Genomic DNA, 21,741 nt, shown 5'->3' on the forward strand with positions numbered 1-21,741 from the left:
AATTTATTTCTAGAATTTTGGGTCCACTACTTCATTACTCTAAGAACTCCACAGGGTGTACCTGGTTTAGCCATAACTTCAGAATTAGACTGTGGGGGATCAGCTCGGGCACCAACAACTTCCTTGCCTGCCCCATCTTTTGTTTCAGTGACACAACAGGGAGGGGTGAGTTGAGCACAAAGGACATTGCACACACATGCAGGACAACACACACAGCAAACAAACACAAAAATATGCTGTTGTCTTATTAAAAATCCACTTAAAATTTCATAATTGACATTCGGCGTTAACCACACAGCAAAATGAAGGGGGGCATCAGTGCAGACCTGTACATCTACCATGCACTTCAATCCTGCAAACCAGAGCTGCAAACCACCAGCTTGTTACTCACAGCTGGTCTTAGTTGCTGGTGCCATTGTGGCTGGCCCACCTCCCCTTGAAACGAGAGGAGGGCACTGTTTGGGCCATTGTGTTTCAGAGGAAATGGGTTTGTAGTTTTGGGTGAGGCTGCCTTGCTCAAGTGTCCGTGACTCCAGAGACTCCTCTGGCCTGGCTGCCTCAAAATCATCTGGCACTAGGACACAGGGCAGAGTGCACACTCACACAGGACACCATATATCTACAACGGCATCCGAGGGAGGACACTGGGCTGAGTGGATGGGTTTATTTCCCCCCTTAGAGATTTCAGAGAGAAGCATTACAATCGAAGATGTGATGACAACAAGATGGGGCCAAGGTACTGAAGTGTCGAGACAGGTAAACAAACTCAGACTATATAAAAAGACAGTACTGTACAACAAAACACTTGCGAGATATACCTGGTGGGGCTTCGGGCCTCTTTGGTTTTATTATGACTTTGGCTCCTCCTCCAAAAACTGCGGCCCACATGCGGTTGTTGAGAGGATGTGCGGCAAGGCGGAAGAGTTCATTGCTGTTGTGAGTGCCCAAGCCATGGATGAGCAAGGCTAGATAAACAGCCATGACTGCCTCACACAGCAGCACGTTGAGTCTCGGCTGGTCCTCCTCCCTGGCAGACGTCAACAGAGAAATCAGGGACGACACACCTGCAGAAAGAGATCACACATGCATAACATTATCAAATACCATCATATCAAAGAACAAAAACGCACGATATAAAGGCGATTCACAAAGCATTAACATAATGAGCGGAGTCTGTCTTTCTGTTTCCTTCCCAGAGGCCATGAAGCTGCTATTATAGAACACCATCTGCCTATTTTCATAAACACAGACTTACTGCTTTGCACCCCTTGGTCTGCTTTTTATAGTCCCTCGATATCTTGTCATTGACGTTCTCTCAGAGGCAATTTTATTAATATTTAGACTTTAATTTTTATGGCTAAAACTCAATTGAACTCTGAGCTAATTATCAGGAACATGCCAAACAGAAGAATATAAAGTCAAGTCATTCAAGAAATAAATACTGCAGTGGTGGTAATCTGCCTTTTCAAGTAATAATTTCATAATTTCTTACCTGGCCACTGAGCCGGAGCAGAGTTTGGAGTGATATGTTCCTCTATGCTTTCTGTGCGAAGTCGTTTCCTCTCACTGAGCAACAAGCCCTGGTACACCATTCCAGTAAACTGGTTGGCCTCAGTCTGGCTACTGCAAAGTCAATAAAATGGTATGAGGCTTCATCTGCAGTGGAAACTGTATTTTCTCTGTCTGAGTTGGCATTATTCTTTATCGCACAACCGTCACTTCTCAGGGAAATTGTATTTAAAAATAGTAATTAATAAATCAGAAAGAAAGTACTATAACTGTGCACTCCAGTCGCATATTAAAAAAGGCCAGTCAACATTCAAATGTGCGAGAAATATAGCAGTAGACTACCTGTAACTATGGCTGTCACACAACGCCTGATAGATGCAAGCAGACAAAGACGCTGCCAGTGTGTGAAGGGTGTTTACCTGAGAACAAAACAAAAAGTTCATTTGCGTCAGTAAGTAAGCTTTATTTAGATAGCACTTTTCACAGGTAAAACCACAAAGTGCGTCACAAAATTTAAAACCGTCAGAATAAAAACAATACACAAAAAAGTGCAAGTGGAAAATTAAGCAAGCATAGAACATTGTTCAATATTTAACTCAAAAGACACTGAAAGACCTGAGCACGTAATTAAACTTAATTCTGACCCGGTCATCGATGATATTTGGATGCGGCGGAGCCTCCATGAGGGTGATAGTGTGCAAAATATCATGAATGTGGTTGCTGAGATGAAGCACGGGATTGGCGATAACTGTTTTGGTCGGGGCAATGCAGGCCGAGAGCAGAGGCAAGGTGGTTGGGAGAGGAAGGGGAGACTGCAGCTGCTTCACTGTGATCTCCTGAGAAGAAAATATTGTCAATTCTTCATTTACTGCGCCAAGAAGAGTGATCGGCATCAAGCAAGTTGCAAATGTACGATATACCGAATACATTGGTATTCCCATCTCAAAACTCACCTATTTAAAATTGCATTTTCTGTGTAGCTCTCTCTCTTGTTTCTATTTATAAATGTATTTTATTTATTACATTGTATTTGTATTTTGTATGTATTTTTTGTATTGTATATTTTATTTATTATAGTACCTATGCTTGTCTGTGACTGTAAAGTGGCCTTGAGAGCTTTGAAAGGCGCTTAAAGGACAACCGACGTCACGTTTTTGTTTCCTAACTGACATCAGAGAAATGTTTTATAGCATCTAAAATACCCAAAACACACAGCATGATATTTTTTGTCAAATGCAAAACACCAATAAAAATGACTTAAAGTGTCTAAAAAGTATTTCAATTTGAAACCGGAAGTGGCCAGTTTCAGAAGGTTCCGCCCCCTTGTTCGTGGTGTCACGCCAAGACGTCTTGCCTCTTCTGCCTCGTTTTGGTCCTACACGACGTTTTCAGACCAAAGTACAGCAAAATGCATTGATGTGATGGAAGGACTGCTACAATGTGTCCTTTTTTTCGGTCAGGGGCGGTCCTTCAGTGACGTAGGGTGAGGACTCGTCACCAACTCAAAAACAAGACTTCCGGAATATTCAGTGCGAGCCTTAAAACGTAAAATATAGCTATATGCGGTGGAATCTTTGTAAAATAAGCTCAGTAGAAGTCATTTGAAGCCATTTTACAAATTATAGACACAACTTGTCCGGAGACGTCGGTTGTCCTTTACAATGTAATGTATTGTTATTATTATTAATAAATGAGTATGTGTCTACCTGTTGACTCTCCTGCAGAAGGAAAAGGAGCTCCATGCGTACAGAGGTGACTCCTCCTCCTTTGGCTCCATGCAGGCTGCAGTAAGAGAGGAAAACCCTGAGCAGGGCCTGGTTCTTTCTCAGCCAAGCCTTGCGCCGCTCCGAATGCTGTTGTTTAGCTTGAAGGCGCCGCCGCTCCATTTGGTGACGCTCATAGGCACCAGCGTCTGTTCTCTCCAACAGGTCATCTGATATATCCACTGATGCTGCTCGTTCTGCCCAGCACTCTGACTCAGGATCCTTGCCTTCTACCTACATATTCATGAACAAAAAAGGATATATGTCATTGATTTCAAAGATTCCCTGGGGGAAAAAAGGAGACTACTAGACCTTGTAGTTGCATATGTTATGCATGGCTGCTATCTCCTTCTCTAGCCAACTGTAGAGCTGAAAACGAAGTTTGCCTCCATCCACCTCGAAACCAGTGGCTAATGTGCGCAGTTCTGTCATTAGGATTTTTAGACAGGCACGGAACTTCAGCTGCTCTGCTATTACATCCACTTCAGACTCGCCCTAAAACATAAAAAGAGAAATGACCATTTTTTTAAATTAAAAGTCACTACAAGCTTTTCAAGTGACTAAAATATTTCCCATTTCTATAGTGTAAACCAAATGATAGTATTTTATTCACTTATTTAAATAAGAAAAGTGTCTTCCCCTGTTGATAAACTGCAAAGGTACTTGTCCAACCTGTGAGTTATCTCTCTGCGGCTTAGATTCAAACGCTCCCTCCTCTTTAATCGCAGTGGCAAGTTTCTTCATATTCAGACAATCCTCATTGTCATCGTCATCGTCTTCCTTGTCATCCCCCCAGTCGAGCTTCAGCTCATCGTCCTCCAACTTGCTCATGGACTGACTCCAGTCCATCGCACCTGCACTTTCATTTCCGCCCCATGCAGGAGGAGTAGGCGAAGCCCATTCTATATCTGTGCTTTTTTTGAGTTCCTGGCTTGAGTTGCCCGGGGATGAAGCCTTGCTCAAGGGAGACGAGCTTGATTTCCTTGTAACTTTGGGAATTTTGGAGAGAACTTCCAGGGCCAGAACTGGGCAGCCCACCTGTAGGTAGAAGATAAAAGGGAAATAAGTCATATGAATATCTGTCAATGAGTCTTTGTTTAATGCTTTTGACTGCACATTTTAAGAATCCAATTTGCAATTTGAAACAGTCGAGGAAGGTTTTGGTTCCTGATGATAAGAGAGGAAGGGCAATGGGAGACTGAGAGTGGTAAGAGCCAGATAAGTGAACCCACCTTGAAATGTGCATTTGCTGTGGTGAAGAACAATTTGCGCTCGATGAGGTTGATCTCATCAGGGCCACTCTTTTCTGCAGTGAGACCCAATGTAGTTGCTGTACCCTCTGAGCTTGCAAAGTGTCGCCGGATGATGAGTGGGTGAGTTCTTAGATAATTGTAGAAACTGAACACCACGGGGTTGCAAGACTTGACCATCACGTCTAAGACACAAATTAGTGTGGTAGAGAAAAAATATGCAAATATTGTTGAAGAAAAAAAAAGGCTTGATGAAAGTTTGTAAGATTTAGCAAATAATTAACTGAATGTCTCAAAGCAACTCACCAGGGTTATCATCGTCATCTTTGGGGATGCGCTCTAAGAGTGTGTCCAGGGCTTGGGTGTAATCCTTCATGATCCAGTATGCTATGCTACGCAGGAACGGGTCGGGATGAAGTCTACAACATTGGTAATGACTTCCATCCCTGTTACAACCGAGAACCTTCTCATAAAGTAGGCCTTGGCAGGTGGATGAATTCTCAAAGTCTGCTTCATACAGTCGAGCGACTATCATGGCCAACTGGAGGTCCTCCATCTTCTCCATCAACACCTACGCACCAAAACACAGGAGATGGGATGTGAGAGGCAGATTGCAAACACATCTTGAATGCAAGTTTAGACGTATAAGAATGTTTATTTATTTATTTTTTGTTGTTTTGACTGTTTTGACTATTTGGTATATTAAACCTTGGTCAAGGAAAGATATGTGGACTTTTGCTGAATGTTATCAATATAATTTGGCTTAGAGCTGCCATATAATCAGCTCCCTGCCAAACAACAAGGATCTCTATTTTGAGCAATCCACATAAATGCATGAAATAATACTGCACAGAAAAGAGAAATACTTATTGAGTGTACATACAAAGTGAAAGTTGTTTATACCTCTATCGCATCTTTGAGTGATCCAGCCAGCAAGAAGAAGGCGGCAGACTGTTCAAAGCGCTGTTTCCCAAGCAAGGAGAAAGCATTTTTTAGAGCCGCCTTTCGCCAGCGGTCGTCACTGAAATTATTCTTGAAGAACTGAGTCATCTTCTCATCATGTTGGGATCTGAGAAAAATAAAATAAATAAACAATTGCTTTAAAAATTACAAATGAAAACAAACCAATATAGACCCTGCAATTTTTGGAAATTAATTAAAAAAAAAGTTCCACCTGAAGAGTCCCCACAGGACAGCCTTTTTCTTCATTGCCAGGTAGAAGAGAGCAGCGTCTAAAGGGTCATTGTGCCTTTGGAATGCAGCTTTGCCCAACTGATAAAAGCATTTACAAAAAATAAAATTCCACTTTTTACAACGAAATTATATATCGAACACAGTGCCAGTATAAAAATCAATACATTTGGCATTTAATTGTATAATGTTTTGGGAAGATTATTTTGAGGCACAAGCGACACTGGAGCTTCTTCAAGTCACTGAGATTATCACCAAAGTGTTACTTTCAAGTGCACAAAAACGATTTTGTAAAAGAGGCATTTCAGAAGTTTCTCTTCAATTAACTACAAATATTGAATTTGGATATCTAGGTACCTTTTCCACCATTTTCCGCAAGGTGTTAATGTTTCGTATCCACCAACCAACACCAACAGCTCGGAGCTCAGACCACTGTAGGTCACCTCTCTGCATGGCCGGAACCATATTCAGCAGCTCCTCCTCTGCTTCAGAGTGAAAGGCCCAGGCAAAATGGCATGTTGACAGACCTAACAAGGACAGATAGAATAAGAGTGACGATGGCATGAAGAAACTGTCAAGATTCAATGAACTGGAGAGGTCACCGTATTAAATCAAATTAAGGGCAAAGTGTTTTACCCTGGTGAAGCAGCTGCATGCGGTAAAGTGGGGGCAGAGAGGTGAGCAGACAGGTATGAAGACGCATGGCCAGCAGATACCTCAGTCCACACTCATCCAGAGCCTCACCTCCTACAAACATACCAGGTTTGTAATTGTTATTCATTCACAAATTTCTTGTGTGTTCTACATAATTGGCAATAAAGATGATTCTGATTCTGATTCTGATTATGATAGCAGCAGGAGTGCTTCCCTTTTAAACATTATTACATTTTAAAGGGAAAAAAAAATCATTTTGTATCGCTATATTTCGTGCATTCCTGTCACTCTCTCTTGTCCCTGAACCTTCCTACTGTCTCTGTGCTGGAACAACCTGCTAATGTCTTCTGCTCAAAAGACTAAATAAGTGGGATCATAAATTACAGAGAAAAGACAAAAAGATAAGGAAAAGAGCAGTCTACAATAGCAGAAACAATGCCTTTTAGCACAAAAATTTGATGGCTGAAGGCAACCAATATTCAGGAATCCGCAATCAAGAAAAATCCTGCGAATTCTAATGTTCCTAACCTTTCACCAACCTAAAGACTGTAAGATCAATTTCCAAGGCGGTTTAATTTCCGGCCATTTTCTAATATAACCCCAGTACTTAAAAATATGCGCACTTTTGGAAAAAAAAGATTGGAATTTAATGACATTTTTCCGTTAGCATGGTGACATGGGACAACATTTTCGCTTAAAGGACAACCGACGTCTCCGGACAAGTTGTGTCCATAATTTGTAAAATGGCTTCAAATGACTTCTACTGGGCGTATTTTAATAAGATTCCACCGCATATCGCTATATTTTACGTTTTAAGACTCGCGCTGAATATTCAGGAAGTCTTGTTTTTGAGTTGGTAACGAGTCCGTACGTGACGTCAGAAGAGGACTGCCCTTTACCGTAAAAAAGACACATTGTAGCGGTCCTTCCATCACGTCAATGTATTTTGCTGTACTGTTTTTTTAAACCCTTGTGTTACATCCAAAAGCCGCCAGCAGAGGGAGTCCAAGCTCCATGGAAAGAATGTATCCGCCTGTGGAAACGGGCTGATGCATTCCTCACAGCTAGGTGGCCATTTTATTGCCTCTTTTTGGGGGAGACATTCCCCTCCGCCCGTTTGCCTCAAAATGACACGGAATAAATTATTTAATCGATTGCAAACATGTATGCTTTCGTCTTCAGACCTATTTGAATCATATTCCTAACTGGAGGTGTAACAAGAAAGCATATTCTCCGAATCTGAAGCCATTGTTTTGATTCTCCAGCAATGCAAGTCATCTTGGCGTGACGTCACGAACTGGGGGCGGGACTTTCTGAAAATGCCCAATTCGCAGCTCAATATTTTGCAGATTTTGGACACTTTAAGTCATTTTTATTGGTGTTTTGAATTTGAATAAAAATATACTGTGTGTTTTGGGTATTTTAGATGCTATAAAACGTTTTTCTGACGTCAGTTAAAAAACAAAAAAGTGACGTCGGTTGCTCTTTAAAAGGAGAGTCGCAACATCAGGACTCTTCACCTTTGGTGAGATTAATTTTCAAGGACATTTGGATAATGCTACATGAAACTGCTAGATAAACTGTGGCCTACTTTATCGATATCCAAATCATCGCCCCAGTTAAAAATCATAAAATCATGCAAACAAAAAGTAAGCGGGCCATGTCATGGGAAGTCAAGTCAAGCTTTATTGTCAAATATGCTCGAGAGTATGTGCAAGATACAGCGCAGATGAAATTGCTTTCCTCTCAAGCACAGTCCAAACATAATAAAAAAACAGTAGCATATTGACCTGTGTATTGTTGATCGTTGGAGTTAGTGACCTCAGCACTAGTGGTTGCTACCGTGTCAGCCAGGGCCACCAAGAACATTTGCTCAAGACGAGTTAGTCCAGGAAGGCTGGAGTGCATAAGGTGACTGGACAACACCTTGAGAGGCACAAGATACAGTATATGTTGGTAAAAGATAAGCCATGAAGGTATTTCATGTTGTGTAGCCATGTTAGTCGACTATTTCTCCTTAAGAGCTTTGAAATGTATTATTATTATTATTATTATTATTATTATTATTATTATTTCTAAGAAGTAAATTTGATGTAACATTAATTATCAAAGCATTTAAATTGTCGTATTAGTATTATTACGTATTTCTAAGAAGTAAATTTGATGTGACATTAATTATCAAAGCATTTAAATTGTCGTGAATCTCTACGTGACATAACAAAAACGAAAAAAGTAGGCAATAAATAGTTAATAAAACAAGCTTATTTTTTCCAGTCTTACTGAGAGTGCGTTCTGCTTTTTAATACACACCTGCGCATGTTCTGGTCCAAAGTAGGCAGGACCGTACTGAGAGAGGTTGATAACTCGCGACTTCTTCTCTGGTTTGTCAGTGGCAAAATTGACAAAGTCATCCGTGGTGACTGTTGGCACCTGTTAACACAGTGCCGTTTTTAATAGAAATAAGTGTCAATCTTCAATGACAAAATGCCTTTGATTACATTGTGTACAAACCTGGAAAAGGTCGGCATATTGGTCCTCAGCAGACCTGTGCCCTGCTTCACCATTAACCACTTTGGGTCCTTTGGTAGTGTCTTCTGGACCCTTGAAAGAAGTATCCTCATCAGCTATCATGAGCGCATAGAGAGGCAATGGGGGGATAGAGTTGATTTCGGTATAATCCCGCCCTCCGTCACGACCGGCCACGATTGTGTCTTTTGCTGTGCTGCCTGTCACGCTGATGGTTCGAGACAGGTGCCTCCTGGCTCCACCCTCACCTGCCTCGACATCTCTTACGACAGCAACCTCTCCAGCAATACATTTCACCAAATGAGCAAGAATGGCCTGACAGAAAGATAAACATAAACAGGAAATTTGAGTGAAATATTACTTCTATAGTGGTTACATCAACGTGTGGCTTGTGTAACACTGGTGGAACTCAAGCTCCGTCCAGCGGTATTTTTAAGAATCACTTTAGATAACGATTTTTAAAGTGACTGAATGAGGAATTAAATTCTAAATTTACTCATGTGGATTCATCTTCTCAATTCGTGTTCCACGATACAGGATATCATGGTTATACTAGTGGAATGCACATACAGCATCGTCCATCCATCAATTTTCCGTACCGCTTATTCCTCATTCGTGTCGCGGGGGTGCTGGACCCTATCTCAGCTGTCTTCGGGCACGAGGCGGGGGACACCCTGAATTGGTTGCCAGCCAATCGCAGGGCACACAAAGACGTACAACAGTCAATCTCACACTCACACCGAGGCACGATTTGGAGTGGTCAATCTGCTTGCTATGCATGTTTTTGGAGTGTGGGAGGAAACCGGAGGACCGGGAGGAAACCACCCGACTACCGGGCCGCCCATACAGCATAGTATTGCGAAGAAATGCTTAGGTTAGGTCTAGTTCCCTCTTATACTTGTTTTGATCCAGTACCATACATTTGTTTACTACAGTTCAGTTGTACTTGATTTTGACAACAATTCACTTGGATTAAATTCATTTTACTGTCAGGTACAATTTTAATCAAACAATCAAAATTGTCCCTAGGAGTGTGTGTGAGAGTGGATGGTTGTTTGTCTCTGTGTGCCCTGCGATTGGCTTGCATTCAATTCAGGGTGCCCACCGCCTAGTGCCTGAAGACACCCGGGATAGGCTCCAGCACCCCCCACAGCCCTCGTCAGGATAAAGCGGTCAGGAAGATGAATGAATGCATTTACGACCAGTGCTCTATTTTAATGTAATATTTATTACAGGTTTTAATTTTGTTAACTTTCCTACATTCAAGTTAATGTAGGACGTTAATGTGAAATGTTTTTTTCATACAGTGCATGGTGTAAAATGTTTGAGAACTACCACAACTAGGGGATGAGGGACACTCACCTTGGCACGGCGAACCTTTCCCAAATCCATGAGCTCAAGGAGCTGGGTGGGATGATACTGGGGTAGTGTTGGGGACAATGAGTGAGCTGCCTCAAAAAGTCCTCCCTCTTGAAGTCCTGCAGGGGCACGTAGGGCCTCATCCACTGCGGCGCTCCCTTCAAACACACTTTTGGACCTGGCTCTACCCACAAATACTGAAGAAGAAGCTGTGGTTTGACCTTCAGCAATGTCAGCACATGACAGGTTGCCCTCCTCTCCCTCACCAGGCTTCTTGTCCTGGTGCCACTGGGCATATACATGCATCTCACAATCCATGCCCACCACCAAGATGCCATCCCTCACCCAAGAAAGTGAAACTGGTAGACATGGAGTGCCATCCACAGAGGACAGAAGGTCCACCGCCCTGAGTAGGATCCAGCGAGAGCGGATCCCTTGTTTGATACTGCCCCCCAGAGGAAGGGTGATGACAGCCACACCCTCTTTGCTGCTTGTTTGCTCGTTAACCATTCCAGAGATGCGACCATACATAAGAATGTTGGATCCAACCCCCACTGTAAGGATGTGAGAGCCATCTTCTTTTGACAACCAATCCAGGTGGACGTAATGTTTGATGTTGGGTGAGTTGTGGTCTCGGGTCACGTACAGGTCCGAGCTAGTAGAGAGAAATTCCCTTTTAGATTTAAGACAGCTGTTAGCGGTAAATAGGCTCACTGACATATGCAGTATACTCCTCACCTGCTGTAAACAAAAAGGTTAGAATCCACGCTGACTCTTGGGTCCAATGTTGATGAGGGTCTGTTAAATTCTTCTAGGTGGAGAGTTTGTTCCAAAACCCATTCTGAACCACCAGTTGATTCACACTCATAGATAGAGACGTGCATGGAGAACTCTTTTCCAGAAATCTAGAAGGGGGAAAACATTTGTGGAAAAAAATAAACAATATAACGTGGTACAGAAACAATGAAAGTTGTATAAATCAAATGCAAAATCAAAATAGTGTAAATAGTAGTGTAAATAAAATGTGTTTAAAAAACTGAAAGATGAAATGTTTCTGTGGAGAGGGAACTGCTCATTCAAAAAGGTAAGTTTGCATGTGGGTTCTTTTCTGCCTTAGCCAGCAAATTACTTTTCATATTGGACCCATGACGCCTTTTAGACCTCTTGAAAAAAAAAATGTAAACGCTTTCTTTATCTAATCAGTGAGTTGGTATGGGTAAAGACTTTGATATGTACTGCCGGTGGCGGTAATGGATCTGTACCACTTAAATCAGTGGTGAGAACATCGGTCTGTCAGTCATTATTTCGTCATCATTTCAAGCAAGCACAGTCCGTCCGATTCATTGATGACAGCCAATCGACATTGAGAAGGTATTTCCTGGTACTACATTACACATAGATGCTTTAATTTATATTTACTGACTTTATTTGGCTAATAATTTTGGACAAGACGGTCAGTCCTTGGTCACTAAAGGAACATGTCGTTAAATGGGAATTTTCAGAAACGTTGTAATTTTGGAGATGCGAAGATCCTGCTGGAGAGCTATGATGTGCACCATGTACATATGATTTGTCAACTATAATAAAAAAGACATTGCACCTGAGGAAATGAAATCATCTATTTAAATGAGGCGAAACAAAGCCTTGCCTTGGGGGGATTTATAGCAATGGAACGTTCAAACAAGTTACCTGTCCTTGATGTGGCTGTTTAAAAGCAATGGCCAGCCTACCAGTGTAGGAGCATGACACGGCAACCGGCCGTCCAGACACAAACACAGCGCTGTTGTTATCTTCCTCCTCGTTCATTAGAGCCCACGGCTCCCAGCGGTACATCCGCTTGTCCTGTTCATAGTCACTATCTCCATGATCACCCTCGACGGCACAACGCCAGAACCGCACTCGAGAATCAGAGCAGGTAGTCACGATCAGATAAGGAGCCAAGCATACAGGGTAGATGGAGGAGGAACTGAGATGGCCTGAAAGAAGAGGAAGAAAAATGAGAAAATGGAAATAATCTGTTCCGTGTGGTGCCAGAAAACCTCTTCTTTATCTCGACCTAGTATTTAGTATGGCAATAATTTTCAACATGTTTTGATTTTTTAATGAATACAGTGATCCCTCACTACTTTGCGGTTCACTTCAGTGCATCGCAGAATTTTTTTTTTTAAACACACTGGCTTTGAACAGTTCATGGAGCATTCTGCTCCATGAGCTGTTCGCTATTCTCCAAAAAAGAAAGCAAAAAAAAACAAAAGAATGCCAATAACTACGATAACAATGTTCTTCTCTCGGAGAAAGACTCCATCACTAGAAAAAGACGCTACAGCGCAGCGGAGTCAGGACGAATAGGTGCATCAGCAAAATATTGTTTTACAACACCGTTCTTTAAACTATTAAAAAAGAGGTTTTATTTTTTGTTTCATTCTGCAGTATTTACAGTTTTTCATTGTAAAAAAAAAAAGCTGACTACATTGTACTTCGCGGATTTCACCTATCACAGGCTATTTTTTAAATGTATCTCCCGCGCTAAACGAGGGTTCACTGTACTACTCAAACAGATTTGACGTTCAAATCTTGCAACTTGTGCATGACGTGAGTGAGGGCAATGCTTGGGCTTACCAGCAGATGGCGTGGCTCTGGTCACCTCAACTCCATGGGGCAGGTCGAGTCGCTTGTTGTACACCAGTTTGGAACTAAGGATGAGTTTGCTGGCTGACTGCAAGTTGATTGTGGAGGCTGAGCGGGGAAGAGGTCTGACAGGGGAGGTCTCTGGAGAGGAGTCAGGGTTCACAACTTGATTGGGAACCATTAATTGGCTCTGGAAGCTAGAATCTTGGTTCAGATCATCTAGACACAATAATACATTAATATTACAGCTGTATTCCACCATTATTTTACATATGTGAGTTAGTGCAGCACATTATAACGGAGACCCGATTATTGGGTTGAATATCATCAAATAAAACTAGAAAATAATGCTTTAGTTAAAATAAAGATGATTCCCTCTCTTACCAACACACGCCTGCACAGACTGAAGGTGGAGGTGCCACATTTGTAGCACTGAGTTCCTGTTCAGATCCTTTTCTATCACCACCAGGAAAAACTTCTCCGAAAAAGGAGGGGGGTGGTAATCTGGTTACAGAAGAGTGTAATTAATGCAATCTTCTAATGCATTTGACTCTGGTTTGCCACTTTTCAGAAACATCGGCATGCAGCATTAATTAGATCCTGTACTACACCTTCACCAGATGGAAAGACAGGTGTGCGTGTATCTGGTTCCTTTTGAGGTTTATAACCTAGAATGAAGTCCTCTTGGAAGACATGCAGCAGTTGGGTATTGGCACCACACTGTGTTGGACATGGAAATAGAAAACATTCATTTATATGCTCTGTGTACCCCCATTTTGACATTTCAAGATCTGGATGTTTTTAGGAAGCTGATGTGAAATATAGAGCAATGGCTTACCTGGTTTGTGATGACATTTAGCTCTATGATACAGCCAGGTCGGGCGGTGGATTGCTGACTGACAATGTTGAACACTTCACCAACTAATTTCTGAACATGACACAAAATGATTATAAGTACTGGTATGCAGAAACTGTGATTATGAACCAATCAAGGTTATGGTTTAAATGATTTTCCAGTGTGTGTGAATTATAGTGACGATATTACAGTGCATTTTGATTAGTTTTGCATCAAACATGACACACAACACCCTACAAGTTAGCGCCTAAAATATATTTCGATTCAAATAGAGGAAAAAGGTGACATATTATTCTGATTATCACATAGCATTTGTGTGTGGGCGTTGGTGTGTTAGTCCACTCACAGATGTTTCTGGATCTGACAATTCATCCAGTAGCTTTCTGGCATCGACCACAGCTTGATACAGGCGAAGGTTCTTACCATCTGATGCAACAAAGCAGGCACTGGCACTATTGCAGTACGTTCCTGTCAGGAAAAACACATAGTTGGACGGTGTTTATTTCCTTTACATATTGTAGTTGAGTATTGCATGGTGTTGAAGGTACATTAATGATCTGAAACGTTGATATCACGAATTTGTAAATATGAAATGCATAACAGCTTCACAGAAGAGAATGAAATGGTGCTGCACTTTTTTTACACACATTGTCATCTTTACAAATTGCAAACAACGAACAGCTTTGTCATGTTTACCAAGTACAGAGCTGGGAACTAGTGAAGGTAGCCAAGCAACATTGCTGAAAGCAGAGGTGTGTAGAGAGTTGATCCGAGCCAGTTCAGAGACGCCTCCGGTGCATGACAGGGGTCCAATGTGATCCACTCTCCACAAGATAAGTTCACTGTAGATGGCATTGGGGTCATGGAAGGTCCTTGTTGCTGCATTGCGAAGCTGCTTTCTGATAAACAAACCGAGAAATACGTGTAACTTGTATTTTCCTTACCTTGTCTGGTTCCTGTTTGAGTATATAGCGTGTTTTCTTTTCCCCTTACCTAAGAAGTCCATTTGGAAGGGGAAAGGTGGGAGGTTGTTCCCCATCTATGCTTCCAGGAGCCGACGGAGGTGTAAGCAGTGCATTATGGTGTGAGGACGTTAGCAGCAGTGGTAGCACTGTGTGACAGGCTTGGTCATTCAGATGAAAACGGTGGCCACAATAGCGAAATTTGTGGGACACGGTCAATACGTTGGAGAACGCAGAGCGTTCTGCAAATGTCACAGCCCACTGGAAACGAACACATTTTTTTCATTGATTCTGCTTGCATATAAAAAAAGGAGTTCACTTCACCTCCCACAAACACACAATCACATGCAAACACACCTGGTTAAGAGATCCGTCAACATGCTTGGAGACCATCATGACGGCAGGACTGGTGCCAAGATTAGGAGAGGAAGAGGAGGCTAAGGCAGGAAAGCCAAGGCCAGCCGAGGCTGAGGCAGAGTGAGCAACATGTTGACCCATCCTTCCCTGCTCGCCTGCCCTAAAACTCTCCCTTTCGGTCAAAGTACAGGCATACATCAGGATGTTTTTACTCAGAGAGTTGGCATCACCTGTAGGAAATGCCACTGGGATACGGGAGGAAAAGGACACCTGTAGGCACATTTGAAGGAAAGAAAACCACAATTGTTCACACAGATTTGATGTACAGAATAACAATTGCTTCCCAGTCATAGCAATAAACTGCATACATGATCTAATTGTCAAAATAAAGACAAAGCAAAAAATGTATCAAACTGTCTCCATTTCCAAAATAATCGTCAGGAATTTTAATCCACACTGTCAGAGATATCTGAACTACGCTCCGATATTGAGAAATTACAGTAGCCTTTTTGAGGTTCCTGAACGAGGCAAATCCTCCTCCATTATAATCATCAGTGAGTGTACTGTATGCCTGAATGAGCATGCGGCACAGTAAGCAGTGATTAAAAGCAGGCAAGTTAATATTTTGGAAAAACACTCAACAATTACACTCGTGGGACATTACAAACAGAACACCGCAATGTTTTTATATCAACAAAGCTGTACTTACCTGAACCTGCCTGAAGATGCCTTGGTTAAATTCATCCAAGTACTTGACATGCCAAACAAGGAATGAACCGTCAGTTGGGTGGATGGTGAACAGCATGTCAGGACTCTTATTCCACTCTGTGGTTAGAATCTCCATCCTTCTCTCTAGCAGCATTGAGGGCAAAGGTAAGCTGGAGCTGGATCCTGGTGAGGATGCTTTTGTGCTTCCCTGCTCCCCTGGCTCCCCCTCTTCTCCAAGGTCAGATGAGGCCATGTCAGATATCTCATCCAGGTCTAAAAGTCCGAAACAACAGGTGTTTAACCATGCGCTTGTGCTAATATGCATTGAATTTTTTAGTTAGGGTTGTCCAATGGACTGCGGTCATACCAAAGTCAAACTTCATAGGGGATCGTTCAGGATACAGGGGGTCTTCTGTGGCATGGTCTAGGTGCTGTTCTGAGAATTTACGGAGCTGTAGCATAAAAAGATCCATTGAGCAGGTGAAACTTAGATCTTTATTATTGAGCCAATGAACCACGAATCCTCCTGCCCCGTTGCCATCATCTGTGTTGAAGAGTGCAGAATCTGCCAGCAATAAGGGGATGTCTGCGAGTGAAAACAAGGAATAAAGAGCTAGCAGAGACAGATGGATCATCGAGACACAGTAAATCAATACAGATATGAAAAGCAGTTAAGACAGCTGCTTCGGGGGGAAAAGGCTACCTGTGTTGGGATTAATACTGGCTGAAATGTGGAAGTGACACAAAGCGTTGGCATGATGAGCAATGTGACGGTGAGTGTGCGCATCCTGTGTGCCAAGCTGAGAGGGGAGCAGCTCACTGTGAGCTACCAAAGCAGATGATCGTCGCCTTCCCCGACGCAGATGCTTCAGGTGGTGAATAGACTGTTCCAACAAAGCATAATTAGTAATTCATGGTTAAAGATGAATGTCGCAAAGAAAACAATACATATTTGCTATAGATGATTTCTGTTCAGTTCACAAGAACCATCCTGTGTTGGATACCTCCAAGGCATGCTGAATCTTATCTTTATTGCCTGGCAAGCCTGGCAAGCAAGAGCTAAATGACTGTGTGTTCTCAGTTATTTGGCCCCCAAGCAAGCTGTCTTCTGGAAGAAGGGTCTCAGACCACAGTCTACACACGCCATCCTCACAAGATGTCAGCAAAACATTGCACACCGAACCCCTAAAAAGACAAATGAAGGATGCACTCGATGTACATCTTTTGAGGAATTGCAGGACTTCATTTAGCAAATGTGGGTTTATTTCTTACTTTGGCATGTATTTGCTAGTTTTTCTCCAGGATATACCGGTGACCGAGCGAGGGTGGGCCAGGTAAACAAAGGAGAAGTGAACAGTGAGAGGTTTCTTATCTGAAGGGTCCTGCACCACCACTGCAGAACGCCAGCCCGTGGTGCGATACCACACTTTGAGTAAACAGTCATCCTAGATTGACAAACACGCAAATGCAGATAAATACAGACATGAAGATCATTGCTGGTTATTTATTCAGGTGTCCTTATTTTGCAAAATCACAGTATCTGCACCTTCCCAACTGTTGCAAAGTACTCTCCATCAGGGGACCACTTGGCAACATGCACAGATGCAGCAGTCCTGTCGGGAGTATATTCACATGAGCTTTATGCAAAAGACAGCTCACTAGCTCATGAGTAGCAGTTTGAAACAGTGCGTGTGTGTGTGTGTGTGTGTGTGTGTGTGTGTGTGTGTGTGTGTGTGTGTGTGTGTGTGTGTGTGTGTGTGTGTGTGTGTGTGTGTGTGTGTGTGTGTGTGCGTGCGTGCGTGCGTGTGTGTGTGCGCATGCATTTTGTGCTTTAAAAGCTGCCATTTCTATTTTAATGAATATAAGTTTGTCATAAAATGACAATTGCGCAACGGATACTGACTGAAGTTAAATCACATGACTCATATCAGCATATGTTCAATTTGAAGCATTTGGTCTTGAAGCAAATAAATACATAAAAAAACCCCACATAAATATTCTCTCATATTTGCAAATTCCAAATTTGAAAATTGAGATAAAATAAGTACCCATTTCCCCTTGTCAACTACACCAGAGATGCATAAACAAGACTCACTTGCACTGCCAGACACAGTTCCAGTCATTTAGAACAGGATGGAGCTTGTCCTCAGACGCCTGGACATCCTCCTCCTCGATTAAGGTGTCCGCCAGCGGCGGAGCCCACAGCTGAAGACGCTCGGTTGCTGCTAGGATACGGTACCCTGAGGAAACAAAGGCAGTAGGTGACACGTCTCACGGCCAAGTTAAGGACTTAAGAGCAGGGAGCATCATGTGTATTATGTGGGAGACATAATTCACAATTGTATGAGTTCTTTGAGCAATAAATGTGGTCAGTGAGTCCAAGCGCTGTATGTAGAGGATTCAATTAGACTGTTTTGGAAATAAAATTAAATAAATACATTACAAGGTTGACTTCAACACACAAAAAGCATCGGCATACCCTGTGGGTCCCACGCCAGGTTGTAGGTGATGGCATCAAGGAAGAACTGCCCTGTCTTTTGCCACTGATAGTTAAGCTGCTGTTAGTGACAAGAGAGCAAAACACGCACATATAGACACACAGACACACCATGCAATATTATTGGCTCCCTCGCTCACCTCGTGGTATTTTTCTTGAAACAACCATTTTTATTAAATAACCATTTATCTGCCTACCTTGTGGCGTTTGTTTGGGTTGGTACATAGAGGTTCAAAGATGCAGACTGTGTTTCCGTAGGAGGCAGCAATCTATATAAAAGCATCATTTCAAAGCCATGAAGAACTCTAGTAAAAATGAATGTTTTCCAAAAATATATTAAGATGAACATGATACTCGAGAGCAATTTGTTGAGTTGAAAAATAAGATTTTTTGTGTGTAATTGTCAACACCATCATCACAAACAACAGTGAAATTTCTTCTTGTTGTCCATCATCTTCTATCTGCTGCCTTTTAAGAGTTGGACACACTTTAAGAACTGTGGCCAACAAGGGGAAAAATGCACCGAATTGGAAACTACTTATTCACTTATTAAGTGTGCAGTGGTTTGTCTGTAGACAAAGCGTAGAAAAAAACACATTGCACAAGGGAACAAATTTGAGTATGAGGTCAAAACTTACCCTGCCAAGCTGATCGGAGCACTCCACGCAGCCCACCTGAATGTTCCCATTCTGAGCTCCTGGGATGATCTGCACACACTCGAAGTCACTAGCCAAGATCACTACATCACACCCTGAGCCGTAGGCCTGTAAATAAAAAGGTTAACATTAAAATGGGCATTTTATGATCTTATGAAAAGAAGAAAGAAAAAACAGGCACAAACAAGTTATACAATAATAGCAAGGTGCAGAAAATAGTTTGACATGTATATCATTGATTCAATACAAAAAGTAAACCACTTGAAATGGAGAGGCTCATACAACATCAACTTAGTGTTTCAGGAATTGACATTTACCCATATCGACCTAGCCCATATCCTTTTTCAATGTACAGTACTTGCTTTGTGATTACAATATATATACAGTAAAGTCTCGTTATATCGATATCGGTTATATCGATAGTCCCGCTTATTACGATACTATTTTTATACACGCGCGGAGAAAATTACATGCGCGCAGGGTCGGATATATCGATAGTCCCGGTTATATCGATATTTTTCGGACTCCCTAGAATATCGATATAACGAGACTTTACTGTAATAAATGTTTCATCATTAATGTGTAATAGACATTGATGAAAATATGTCAGGGAAAGAAGAGCAACATCATAAACTAATCTGTGTCATAGGCAAAACCTATTTTTATGCTAAATGATTAGATTGATGTTCAAATTTAAATTTTAAAGAGCAAAGTAAATTGGCAACGGAGCAACAGCAGTCCCTGAAAAGCAGCTTGTATCATTCATTATTCAGGAGAATTGGAGGAGAGGCTGAGAACCACTGAGTCACACAGTAGGGACGCTTTACAATCACTCTTCAAAAACAAACTAATTGTTGCGGTTATGGCCCCGGTGGTTGAAGCAAGATGAGCTTTGTACGCGGTACACGGCGAGAGGGAAGTACAAGGAAAACTGCAGTCTGTGCGTTCTTCGTCCCTTGCTGCATCTGCTGCAGCGCATTACGACAGAATTAAAATGCGGTCACCGTCACGCACTGTCTGATGCTGCTTTGTAGAAGCTGTAGATTGCCTTGAACTATTTATAAGAGCGAGTAATTTCCACCGAGCAGGCCTCTGAGCCAGACAAGTAAACATGAGTACACCGGTCACGAACTGGAGTCTCTCATCACATCGTTGTTCATTTGGTTTATGCGTCCTGTTTCTCTTTCACCACCTCCATGCAATACAGTCTCATGCATAACAAACATGGTGCTGAGGAAGAGGTGTGCAAACAAGGGTATGTGTTACTTTTCAGAGCATAATATTGATGTGTGGCAGTATGATATTTAATGAAACCATTAAAATAAACATTTGGAATCACATTACTAATCTCCTTGACGAATACAGTTTAGTTACTGTGAAATAATTACAACATCAGCACCAGCAGTATAAAAATAGACTACTTATCATCTCTGGTATCAAAATTTAATGCTGACTGTCTTTGCCGGGATGATCAGCATCTCTGCACATGGGAAAACAACTGCTTCTGTCCATCCATTTTGAAGACTGCTTATTCTATTCAGGGTGGAGAGATGCTGGAAACTATTACAGCTAAATTTGACTGGCGACTCTGAACTGGTCATCAGTCAGTCAAAGGGTGCAAGATGTACAATACAAAAACATCTGAGATGTACATCCAATCATTTCCACACATCGTAATTGAGTGTGAACTGAACCCACCCTGCCTGCACACAAATTAGGCGAGTGTACCCACTGTAACATCAGTGACCACACTCCGATAACAGACTAGTATTCTACTTTGTAAATATACCAGTATACAAAACACAGGAGGACCTGCAAATGTCTCTTAGGCTACCGCTATTTGAGTCGTTTTCATTTTAATGTTTGCTCAGTATAGACTTGCAGGTATGTCGACATTAGATATACAGTAAAGTCTCGTTATATCGATATTCAAGGGAGTCTGAAAAAATATCGATATAACCGGGACTATCGATATATCCGACCCCGTTTGCATGTAATTTTCTCCGTGCGTGCATAAAAATAGTATCGATATAACCGGGACTATCGATATATCCGATATCGATATAACGAGACTTTACTGTATATTTTAAACAACAGGAAATAAGACTGATAAAATCAGATAATTTGATTAAAATAAGAAACCAAATAGATAAAAGAAATAGCCGATATAAAGAAAACTTGGCTGTTTTTGGGCCAAAGATTAACCTGATATATTTCAGTATATTTTAGTGAGGGTGTGGATATATACAGTATTCAATGCAATATACTGAACGCCAAATCCAATATCATATCATCAATAGAACAGTTGACCCTTCTGAATCACAATGCCATCAACAATGTTGTCATCTTTCACTAAGCAGGAATTCCCCTCCAACCTAATTATCTGATGGACATCGCTAAGTATGATTCTGCTTGTCAGTCTGGTCAATGTTTATACGAAGAATGGAGCTTACTCTGGATACATATTAAATAAATATTACTAGGAATGTTGACAGACGAACGCAATCATGTGTGTGGAATCAGAAAAAATACAAAATTAGTGAATGTTAGAAAGAGAGGTGTCTGTGTAAGCTCTCAGTCGTACAGGAGTGGTCCATCGATGAAAAGGTTTCTTCAGCCGTCATCTGTAGTTTTTTGAAGGTGTCAGACTTTACTGCGCTTTTCTGGACCGAGATATTCGATGTTGTTCCCGGGATCTGTTGCAACCGCTCGTCGAGTTTGGGGGTCACTGCCCCGAGTGCTCCGACCACCACAGGCACGACTGTCACCTTTACCTTCCAGGCTCTCTCCAGCCCTCTCTAAGCCCTTGGTATTTCTCGATTTTC

At 41.9% G+C, this 21,741-nt stretch overlaps 1 protein-coding gene across 6 annotated transcripts in view; it reads right to left on the reverse strand.

The window, feature by feature from the left end:
• Nucleotides 1-21,741, reverse strand: part of dmxl2 (Dmx like 2) — a 50,382-nt gene that overhangs the window by 13,467 nt on the left and 15,174 nt on the right. For 4 of the 6 annotated variants that reach the window (XM_088992353.1, XM_088992355.1, XM_088992351.1 and 1 more), the window contains 37 exons: nucleotides 18,899-19,024; nucleotides 18,458-18,529; nucleotides 18,243-18,321; nucleotides 17,859-18,003; nucleotides 17,310-17,376; nucleotides 17,036-17,208; nucleotides 16,768-16,948; nucleotides 16,467-16,647; nucleotides 16,131-16,349; nucleotides 15,765-16,036; nucleotides 15,056-15,325; nucleotides 14,730-14,959; nucleotides 14,433-14,635; nucleotides 14,083-14,204; nucleotides 13,719-13,808; nucleotides 13,492-13,600; nucleotides 13,265-13,384; nucleotides 12,872-13,099; nucleotides 11,942-12,228; nucleotides 10,991-11,157; nucleotides 10,256-10,907; nucleotides 8,879-9,208; nucleotides 8,678-8,797; nucleotides 8,158-8,293; nucleotides 6,350-6,460; nucleotides 6,071-6,240; nucleotides 5,697-5,794; nucleotides 5,426-5,591; nucleotides 4,829-5,093; nucleotides 4,505-4,707; nucleotides 3,945-4,310; nucleotides 3,585-3,767; nucleotides 3,216-3,506; nucleotides 2,154-2,345; nucleotides 1,852-1,928; nucleotides 1,493-1,623; nucleotides 819-1,064 (listed from right to left, as the gene is read on the reverse strand). In XM_088992353.1, coding sequence (XP_088848479.1) covers nucleotides 819-1,064; nucleotides 1,493-1,623; nucleotides 1,852-1,928; nucleotides 2,154-2,345; nucleotides 3,216-3,506; nucleotides 3,585-3,767; nucleotides 3,945-4,310; nucleotides 4,505-4,707; nucleotides 4,829-5,093; nucleotides 5,426-5,591; nucleotides 5,697-5,794; nucleotides 6,071-6,240; nucleotides 6,350-6,460; nucleotides 8,158-8,293; nucleotides 8,678-8,797; nucleotides 8,879-9,208; nucleotides 10,256-10,907; nucleotides 10,991-11,157; nucleotides 11,942-12,228; nucleotides 12,872-13,099; nucleotides 13,265-13,384; nucleotides 13,492-13,600; nucleotides 13,719-13,808; nucleotides 14,083-14,204; nucleotides 14,433-14,635; nucleotides 14,730-14,959; nucleotides 15,056-15,325; nucleotides 15,765-16,036; nucleotides 16,131-16,349; nucleotides 16,467-16,647; nucleotides 16,768-16,948; nucleotides 17,036-17,208; nucleotides 17,310-17,376; nucleotides 17,859-18,003; nucleotides 18,243-18,321; nucleotides 18,458-18,529; nucleotides 18,899-19,024 — 7,078 coding nt within the window. Of the gene's footprint in view, nucleotides 1-391; nucleotides 575-818; nucleotides 1,065-1,492; nucleotides 1,624-1,851; nucleotides 1,929-2,153; nucleotides 2,346-3,215; nucleotides 3,507-3,584; nucleotides 3,768-3,944; nucleotides 4,311-4,504; nucleotides 4,708-4,828; nucleotides 5,094-5,425; nucleotides 5,592-5,696; nucleotides 5,795-6,070; nucleotides 6,241-6,349; nucleotides 6,461-8,157; nucleotides 8,294-8,677; nucleotides 8,798-8,878; nucleotides 9,209-10,255; nucleotides 10,908-10,990; nucleotides 11,158-11,941; nucleotides 12,229-12,871; nucleotides 13,100-13,264; nucleotides 13,385-13,491; nucleotides 13,601-13,718; nucleotides 13,809-14,082; nucleotides 14,205-14,432; nucleotides 14,636-14,729; nucleotides 14,960-15,055; nucleotides 15,326-15,764; nucleotides 16,037-16,130; nucleotides 16,350-16,466; nucleotides 16,648-16,767; nucleotides 16,949-17,035; nucleotides 17,209-17,309; nucleotides 17,377-17,858; nucleotides 18,004-18,242; nucleotides 18,322-18,457; nucleotides 18,530-18,898; nucleotides 19,025-21,741 lie in introns of all 6 variants that reach the window. The other 2 variants (XM_088992356.1, XM_088992354.1) reach the window with 2 other exon arrangements.

This window comes from Hippocampus bargibanti, linkage group LG03 (genome assembly GCF_051943395.1).
Source record: "Hippocampus bargibanti isolate YZ-2025 linkage group LG03, ASM5194339v1, whole genome shotgun sequence".
Lineage (NCBI taxonomy): Eukaryota > Metazoa > Chordata > Actinopteri > Syngnathiformes > Syngnathidae > Hippocampus > Hippocampus bargibanti.